Below are 10,310 nucleotides of genomic sequence, written 5' to 3'. Positions count from 1 at the left end.
ATTCCCTTGTTTGTCGCCCCCCCCCCACTTACTAAATATTCAACTATCAGAGCTGGAAACCTCCAGCACATTTCTGTGTTATTAAATGTTTCACTTGTATGCCCACCTGAGCATGCAATATGATTAAATCTACCTTTAAAACAACTCCAAATTTGTTTCCTTCTCTCCATTCGCAATACTTTTAATTCAGATTGCTAGTTCAGTCTTTATGTTCTACCTTAAACCACTCTATTTATTAGTCTTTATCACCAACAGTTACCTTTCAATCTTTTAAAAAAATTGTACTTGTTTCTATTTGATTCTAAAAAGAAACAAATCCCAAAATACCAAAACCCACTGCCACCAGTAAATTCTGACTTGCAGCAATCTAAATTAAAAATAATTAGGCTTTACCTTTTATTGATCTTAACACAGATATTATTATATTATTGATCTATTGAGCTTGTGATGGCTCTCCACTGTCTATAGGAGGGATTAATAAACCTTTTCTAAAAAGGGCTAGATGGCAAATATTTTAGGTTTTATAGGACACCTGGCCACTTTTGCTAAAATCTAAAGCTACTAAAATCTGCTGTTGTGGTGTAAAGGCAAACATAGACAATATAGTGACAAAGGGACTGGCTGGGCTCCAATAAAATTCTTTTTTTTAAAAAAAAGAGAGTAGTGTTTGGCGCCCAGGCCTAAATTTGCCTCCTTTTTTGAAAATCTTATTTAGTCTTCACTTCATTCATGATAATCTTTGACTACCCCTTTCCACAAAGAAAGCTACTATTTATAAGCAACAACTATAGCTATGATTCAACTAGCTTTCAATCATATACTACATTAAAATACTTAACAGAATTTCCTTGAAATGTTATACTATCTTGTATGACAGGTACCTAGAATAGTGTTAAGTTCCTAGAATGTACTGAATGGTGGCAAAATGTTACGTCCTCAGTGACAGTAAGGAGCTCTGGTGGTTTAGTGGTAAGGAGTTGTGCTGCCAACCCAAAAGAATATGATTCAAATTCGCCAGTGCTCTGCAGGAGAAAGATTGGCTGCTGCTGAAAATCTGCTGGAGGTACACAACCACCACCACACGGTACAGTGGATATATACTTTGGGCACATTTTCAGCAGGAATCAGCCCCTGGAGGGAGACATCATGCTGGGACAGGTAGGGGGGCAGTGAAATCAATGAAAATGCTGAGATGAACTGACATGGTGACTATCATGATGGGGTTGAGTATTATAGAGATTGTGTGAATACAGCAGGATAGGACAAGGGTCAGACTTGTTGTTCACAGGGTTATTATGAGTCACAGTTGACTTAACAGCAGGGAACAGTGACATATTAATATATTCCAAAAGCATAAGAAAAATAGGGAAATGGCTATTTAATATATGAGGGAAAGTGGTTTGAATCTTTTAAAACAAGATTAACAAAACTAGTGAGAAGTAAAATAAATATAAATTCTTCAAAAAGTCATATGTGACTGAGCTATTTCATGTCTCCCAGACTCATCCACATTGTGTAGTGTTTTACAAGTTCACTGTTTCTCAGTGCTGCAGAATAGTGTGCATGGATGTACCACATTTTTTCTATCCAATTCATTAGTTAGCAGGCACTTGGGCTCCTTCGATATCTTCACTATTACGAATAATGCTGCAATAAATATGGCTGATCAGACATTTTACATAAAACAATTAACAATCTGGAACAAGATTTTGCATTACAAAGTGAATGGGGGGGAGAGGGAAGAAAATGTACATCAATGAATGCACATGCTTTAAAACAAATTTTTTTAATTGGTTAAAAAAGTCATATGTGGTAATAATAAAAATAACTAACATTATGTATTGAATTAAGAATTCAAGAATTAAGGTGAAAAAAAATTTAAAAAAAAATAATTAAGGTGAACTTCATTTTGTTTAATTCTAACGATAACTCCTTGAGGTAGATACTATCTCTATTCTTATTCCTATTCTTTCAAAGTTGAAGAAACAAACAAAACCAGTTACTTAACTATTTTTTTAACATTTTATTTTAATAATTTTAATGAGCATTTACAGAGATTTTGGATTTCCATTCATTCATTGTTGCACTTTTCTCCCTCCCCCTACTTAACAACTAATGCAAGAGCACAATCAACTCAAATAAAGAATATTTAGGGGAAATATATTTCCAGGATGAATTTGTATATAACATGTTCAAATAGCCGATTTGGATAGAAATTTTTTAAGGTTGTTCTGATTTGCTGTAGAGTTGAAAACGAACTTCATAGCTGACCCTCCAGCTGGTTTTCAGAGGCTGTAAATCACTCAGCAGGAGAATGCTCATCTGTCTCCCCTGGAGCAGCTGGTGGATTTGAACCACATTCCTCTGGGTGGCAGTGCAACTCCTTACCACTAAGCCACAAGAGCTCCCTGGTGGTGGTCAGACAATCAAAAATGTGGTCCTGTACTTAAAAAGGGAATTCCGCTGGCCTAGTCCACGCTGCTAACTAAAAAGTGGCACCTCGTTGGTGGTTGGAATTCTCTATCCACTCAGTGGGACGGAAAGACCGGAGCAATTTCCTCCCTGTATTTTCCAGCTTCCAGGGGAAAATCCTCTGGAGGGTCAGCTATAAATTGGTTTTGACACACGGCAATAAATGTACTTAAATATAGATAGCAGAGTCTCAGGGGTGAGGAAAAGGTTTCCTGCAGTCATTTACCTTAATTTCTCCATATCGAAAAGGATTTTGTACATCTCTGGCCAAAACAGTGCTGTTCCCCATGATCTGACCTGCAGTCACCACTCCTTTAGTGGTTACCAGGACCACCGTTTCATTGGAAGAGGTCCAAGTGAAGTTGCCACTCCCGCCCTCCACCTGTGGAAAAAGAACCTCATGTTTAATTACTATAGAAATAAAGAGAGTATGTAAATGAAAAAGTAAAATATGACTTGCAAAATAAATTTCATGAAATAATAAAACTAATAAATTTTTCCTGGACATAATTAAGAAACTCTGCAGATCTATGTAGTAAAGTACCCAAAGTCCTGGTAGTGTCTCCAAATGTCAGAGGAAGGGGAAAGTTGTTACGTTGTTGTTAGGTGCCATCAAGTCGAGTACAACCAATAGCGACCCTACGAACAACAGATCTGAACCCTGTGCCATCCTCACACTTTCTGACACGCGAGAGCCCACTGCGGCAGCCATTGTGTCAGTCCACCTAGTTGAGGGTCTTCCTCTCTTTCACTGACTCTCCATCTTTCCAAGCATGATGTCCTTCTCCAAGGAATAACTTCTCCTAGCAACCTGCCTAAAGTATGTGAAGCAAAGCTTTATCATCTTTGCCTCCAAAGAGCACTCTAGCTTTACTTTCTTCAACACATATTTGTTCTTTTGTCCGTTCATGGGATATTCACTACTCTTCTCCAATACCACAGCTCAAAGACATCAGTTATTTTTCTGTCACCCTTATTCATTGTCCAGTTCTGAGATGCACAGCAAATGATAGAAAAGACCATGGCCTGAATCAGATGCACGTTAGTTCTCAAAATGACATAATTACTCCTCAATAATTTGGAGAGGTCCCTGACTGCAGACTTTCCCAGTGCAATACATTGCCTGACTTCCTGACTTCTGGTACCAAGCGTGTTGATTGTAGATTCAAGTAAGATGAAATTGATGACAACTTCAATCTTTTCATCATCTATCATGATGTTGCCTATCGGTCCAGTGGTAAGAATTTTTGTTTTCTTGACATTGAGATTCAATCCATATTGAAGGCTGTATTCTTTGATCTTCTGCAACAAGTGATTCAAGTTCTCACTTTCAGCAAGCAAGGTTGTCTCATCTGCATAACACAGGTATTGATGAGTTTTCCTTCCATCTTGATGCCATATTTTTTTTTCATAGATTAGCTTCTCAAATAATTTGCTCAGCATACAGATTGAATAGGTACGGACAGAGGATACAACCCTGACATACTTCCTTCTTAAATTTAAACCATACAGTGTCCCCTTGGTTCTGTTCACACAACAGCCTTTCAATCTAGGTATAGGTTTTTAGTAAGTGTTTTGGAATTCCCATTCTTCTCAATGTTACCTCATTTGTTATGATCCACACAGTCAAATACTTTTGCATAGTCAATAAAGCATAAACAGACATTCTTCTGATATTCTCTACTTTCAGCCAGGATCCATCTGAAACCAGCAATGATATCCTTGATGCCACAGCCTCTTCTAAATCCTGCTTGAACTTCTCGCAGTTGCCTATGTATGACTGTTCTAGCAACTTTTTAATGACCTTCAGCGATATTTTGCTTGCATGTGATATTAATGATATTGTTCAATTTTCACATTCTGTTGGATCATCTTTCTTGAGAATGTGAACAAATATGGACCTCTTCCAAATAGTCAGCCAGACAGCAGTCCTCCAAATTTCCTGGCAAAGACTGGTGAGTGCATCCAAGGCTGCATCTGTTAGTCGAAATTAAACATGTCTATCTGTATACCATTGATTCCTGAAGCCTTATTTTTTTCCCCCAGTGCCTTGAGTGTGGCTTCAACTGCCACCTTCATTACCACTGGCTGCCTCTCATTCGGTACTTCCTGAAATTTTTCATGATCAGTCAACTCTTTTTGGTACAGTGGCTGTAATTCTCCTCCATCTTCTTTTGATGTTTCCTAAAGCATTCAACATATGGTCCACAGATCTTTAAATACTGTAATTCAAGGCTTAAATTTATTTTTCAGTTCTTGCAGCTTGAGAAATGCAGAGTGAGTTTCCCCTTTTTGTTCTCCAATTCCAGCTTTCTGTACATCCCATTATAATACCTTGCTTTATCTTCTCGAGATGTCCTTTGAAATCTTCTCTTCTTTTACTTCAGCATATTTTCCCTTTATTTTGGATTCTTGACACTCTAGTGCAATTTCCAGAGTCTCCTCTAACATCCATTTCTGTTTTTTCTTTCTCCTCTGTCTTTGTAATGAACTTTTGTTCTCTTTATGAACGATATCCTTGATGTCATTCTATAACTAATCTGGTCTTCAATCATTGGTGTTCAGTGCTTCACATCTGTTCTTAAGATTATTTTTAAATTCAGGTAGAATAGATTCAAGATTATATTTCAGTTCTCATGAACTTGTGTTAATTTTCTTTGGCTTCTATTTGAACTTGTACATGAGTAACCGATGGTCTATGCTACAGTCTGCTGCTGGCCTAGTTTTCACTGCTGATGTTGAACTTCTTCAATTATTCCTTTCACAGATTTAGTCAACTTCCTTCCTACGCAGCCCATCTGGTGAGGTCTATGGATAAAGTCACCATTTTTTAAAAAAAGGTATTTGCAATGAATCATGGAAAATACAAAATTCTATTATTCTACTTCCAACCTCATTTCAATCACCAAGTCCATACTTTCCAACTATCATTCCTTCTTCATTGTTTTCAACTTTTGCATTCCAGTCACCAATTAACAATAAGTCATCTTTAATTTTTTTCAATTAACATTAATGCATCTTGCTTGCATGTTCGGTCAATTTCAGACTGCAAGATTTGGTAAAAATTTTCAATTTCATCCTCTTTGGCATTAGCTGTAGAAGTGTGTATTTGAATAATAGTTGTATTAACAGGTCTTTGTTGTATGTGTATGGATAATATCCTATCACTCAAAATATTGTTCTTCAGGATAGAACTCAAAATTGACCTTTTTTACTATGAATGCAACACCATTCTTCTTCTATATTTCATTCCCAGCATAGTATACCATGTGATTATCTCATTTAAAATTGCCAAAACTTGTTCATCGCATCTCACTAGTGACTGGAATGTTAATGTTCATGTGCTCCATTTAATTTTTCACAACTTCTAGTTTTACAAGATTCATGCCTCATATATTCCATGTTCCATTCATTAAAGGATGTTTGCTACTATAACACTTAATTGTCAGTTTGTTGTATCTGGGGAATAATTTTTTTTAATTAGTACAGCACTTGTCTATCAGGTTGCTGTACTGAGGTAATGTGTGGGTTGCTGTGATGCTAAAAAGCTATTCCATCAGTGTGTCAAACACCAAAATGGTCACCCATAGTAGAGCTCCCAGACTAATATAGACTAGGCAGTAAGATTGTCCATCCACTTCATAAATAGCAGGCCTCTGAAAACCTTGTGAACATTAGAGGAACAAAGATACAGTATTAGAGGTAGAGCCCAGATTGGAAGTAAGTAAAAATGAGGAAAAAGAGTAGCAAGCACCCTTTAGTAGGAGAAAGAGAGAATGCAGAAAGGAGCTTGACATAGGTTTATAAAACTCACATGGAAAAAATACATGTTGTTGTTGATGATTGCTGTCATGTTGAGCACGACTCATAGCAACCATAAGAATAAAAGGCCTGAAGCCTTTCTATAACTATTGTCATTTATCAAAGTTCATATATATAAAGATACAGAAATAAATCACATCTTTCTAGGATAACAGTATTTAAGAGGATGATTTGGTTATCATCTAAAACAAAGCTATAAAAAAAATAAAAACAAAGCTATCCTATTAAAATCTGGAGAAGCAATTGTAAACATTAAATAAATTTTAATAAATTAAGCTGTCAGGGAGTCTAGATGTTTGTAAATTCTCACGTTACCATACCTGCACTTTATAATGATATATTCCAACAGGATGATAAGGAAATGCCAAAAATTTGGGTGTAAGATTGATAGGAAGATAAATCTTTACTTCTTGCTGCTGTTTAATTGGAAGTCCTATAGTCTGACCAGTTTTATTCTATAAGAGGCAAAAAAAGAAAAAAGCTTTAAATAAATTTTATAAGGGCTGTTCTTATGATACACACTCATACTTAAGAGTATCAGCAAAAGAGTTATGCTTATAATTATACTCTGAAAACCCACTGGTGGGTCAGCTATGAATTAGTTGGTTCCAATTCAACAGCGCATAACAACAACAACAGCTAGTTTCTATTTATAAAATAAATAAATACTCTTATTCATGTAGAAGGACACCTACTATGGTACAACGATGCACAAGTTTTGTTAGACTTAAAATAGGTACCATATACACCCATGTTTGTCAAGGCTTTGTTGGCAATAGCAAAGAGTTGGAAACAACCTAAATGTCCATCAATAAATGAATGGATAGAGAAGCTGTAGCATATTCACAAAACAGAATACTACGCTGCACTGAAAAACAAGGGACTCATGAAATATACAAAATGGGTGACCCTGGAGGACATTATGCTGAGTGAAATATCTCAGACACAAAAGGACAAATACTGCATAGTTTCACTGCTGTAAATGGAACTGACATCGGGGTTGGGGGGAGAGTGAGAAAGATGGGATTAATTATATGATAAATTATGTATACTGCATTGAAACAGATGGGAGAAAGAACTGTTTTAAAGGGCTATATGATTAGATATTATTGTCATGACAGGAGTCCAGAACGAAGGCTGCATAGTGGAGTGGACCTGGGGGGAGGGATTGTATAACAATCAAAGAATTTTTCTTTTACTTTTCAAAGAGAAGAGTGAACCAGGGTAGGGGGGAGGGTGGGCAGGGAGAAAAGCACAACAATGAATGACTGGAAATCCAAAGTCTCTGTAAATTTTCATTAAAATTAATAATAATAATAAATTTTTTAAAATAAAAAAAAATTGGTACCATACTCAGGGAGAATTCTTATTGCTGTTAGGTGTTTCAAGTACAGTAGAACCCATAATGATCCTATGAACAACAGATCTGAACCCTGTCCTATCCTGTTCCATGTTCACACTTCCTAACACATTAGAGTCATTGCAGCAGTCACTGTGTCAATCTGCCTGGTTGAGGGTCTTCTTTTTCTTAGCTAACCCTCTGCTTTTCTGAGAATCATGTCCCTTTCCAAGGAATAGCTCCTTCTAGCAACATGCTCGGAGTATGTGAGGTGAAGCTTTATTATTATTTTTTTAATTTAATTTTATTATTTTTTGTGCATGTACCATCAAATCAGGTCTGATTGGTAAAGGAGATTGTCCCTCCTTCTCCAGCAGAGCATCTGGTGGATTCGAACTGCACACCTTTGGGATTGCAGTGCAGCTTCTTGCCACAAAGTTTTATTATTTTTGCCTCCAAGGAGTACTCTGGCTGGCACACCCTCCAAGACACATTTGTTTGTTCTTTTGGCAATCCATGAGATATTCAGTACTCTTCTCCAACACTAAAGCTCAGAGGCCTCAATTCTTCGTCTGCCATCCTTATTCATTGTTCAGCTGTCAGGCGCATACCAAGTGTTCGGAAAGACCAATGCCTGAATAAGATGCACCTTAGTCTTCAAACTGACATCATTACTTGTCAATAATGTGAAGAGGCCCCTAACTGTAGACTTTTCCAGTACAATACATCTCCTGATTTCCCTAAATAAAAGAAAGTTTATCACCATATATCAGACTTAATAGCATTTAGATTGGTTTTTTTTTTATTTTATGAGTATAATGAGTAAAATCAAAGTTTCATAAAGAAAGACCTTTAGGCTCCTATCATTTAAATTTGTAAACTGTAAAGGCAAAGTGATATTACAAGCTATTCTGAAGAAAAGACCTGGCCTCTCACACTTAACAACAAGAGTATAAAGGGAAGTCTATACAAGTAAAATGGGAACTGTCACATTCCACCGTATAAACGTTTTTATTTTTAAGGTAAAACAAAACTATTTTAAGAAATCCTGAAACATTTATCAGCTGTATCATATTTAGAATGATGGACCTGATTTTCCCTTTACTTTATTAAGGTTGTTACTGGGTGCTGTCAAGTTGACTGTAACTCACAGTGATTCTCTGAAGAGAAGAGGTGAACCTTGCCCCATGCTGCACCTTCCTCACCATCACAGACACACTTGAGCTCATTACTGTCACCGTGTCAATCCATCTTGTGGTGGGCCTTCCTCTTTCAAAGCATGATGTCCTTTTCTAAGATTGGTCCCTCCTACCAACATGCCAAAGTATATGAGCTAGAGAGTTTCACGATAGCTGGATCATAAAATGGAAAAGAAATCTTCCAGCTCAAGAGCATCATTATGATAGTATTTATGTGAACAGTGAGAAAGAAATCTACTGGGGTGAGGAAAAAGACGTGTATGCCAAATCTGTCCAGATAAATCCTATAACTCAACAAGATAATAAAAACATGGGACATTTGGAGCTGAAGCTAACTATATCAAGGCTATAGAGAATATGTCTGAAAATAAAATACAATATGCTGAGAGTAGTAGAAATTAAAGATAAGACTAGGAAGACATAGCAAACAGAACATGACACAAAAGAAAAGGACATTAAGTAAGAGATTGGTATAAGATAACAAATTGATATAAAAAAGGAATTAGCTGAAGGCAAGAGGAAATTGAACCCTTTTCTTTGTGACCCATAGGACATATAGGGCCCATGTACATTTTCCACCCTTGGAGATTAGTAGGAAGCTGCCATTTCAATTTCAATGCATGCTGCCATCAGAAGAGAGCATATCTAACTGGATAAATTTGAAGAAACAGGCCTCATCCCACTAGTTCCACTACCATAAAATCCTTGGGACCTAATATGTAGGCTCTGGTGGCCTAGTGGCAAGAAGTTGTGATACAATCCCAAAGGCATGTGGTTCGAGGCCACCAGCTGCTCCATAGGAGAAGGATGGGCAATCTCCTCCTGTGTGATTAACTGCCTCTGAAAACCTGTTGGAGGGTCAGCTCTGGGTCTGTTCTGACTCTACAGTATATAACAGCAACCAAAAATGATCCAAAACAACTGGGACAGTATATCAACAGATAAATGCCAGATATGCAGGCTAGGTTTAGAAGAGGTGTGGCACCAGGGACATTATAGCCAATGTTAGATGGATCTTAACTGCAAACAAAGACTACCAGAGGAATGTTTGTGTTTCATTCACTATGCAAAGGTATTTGACAATGTGGAACACAACAAAATGTGGCTAACATTGAGAAGAATGGGAATCCCAGAACACCTGATTGTGCTCATGTGAAATCTATGAGAATGGAGAAAGGAAATACTGTATGGTTCAAAATCAGGAAAGGTATACAACAAGGGTGCATCCTATCTCCATGGGTTTTCATTCTATATGCAGAACAGATCATCTGAGAGGCTGGACTTTATGAAGAGGAAAAAGATTGGCATCAAGATTGGGGGAAGACTCATCTTACAACGTTATACACAGTCTTGCTTGCTGAAACTATGGAGGACCTGAGGTATTTGCTGTAGAAGGTCAAGGACTGCAGCCTTCAATATGGATTGAAGTTAACATTAAGAAAACAAAGATTCTCACCACTGGGCCAATTGGCAGCATC

The 10,310-nt window shown here is 37.1% G+C and overlaps 1 protein-coding gene across 2 annotated transcripts in view; it reads right to left on the bottom strand.

Annotated features, from left to right (window-relative positions):
• The window catches only part of NUP210L (nucleoporin 210kDa-like), a 191,842-nt gene that overhangs the window by 122,443 nt on the left and 59,089 nt on the right, over nt 1–10,310 (bottom strand). For both annotated transcript variants that reach the window (XM_006895862.1, XM_006895863.1), the window contains exons 11-12: nt 6,615–6,749; nt 2,699–2,854 (exon numbers count right to left, since the gene is read on the bottom strand). In XM_006895862.1, the coding sequence (XP_006895924.1) occupies nt 2,699–2,854; nt 6,615–6,749 (291 nt within the window). The remainder of the gene's footprint in view (nt 1–2,698; nt 2,855–6,614; nt 6,750–10,310) is intronic.

This window comes from Elephantulus edwardii, unplaced genomic scaffold (assembly GCF_000299155.1).
Source record: "Elephantulus edwardii isolate Elephantulus edwardi_28Jun2011 unplaced genomic scaffold, EleEdw1.0 scaffold00176, whole genome shotgun sequence".
NCBI lineage: Eukaryota > Metazoa > Chordata > Mammalia > Macroscelidea > Macroscelididae > Elephantulus > Elephantulus edwardii.
Note: the sequence above shows the minus strand (reverse complement) of the source record. Positions and strands in the feature narration are given on the sequence as shown.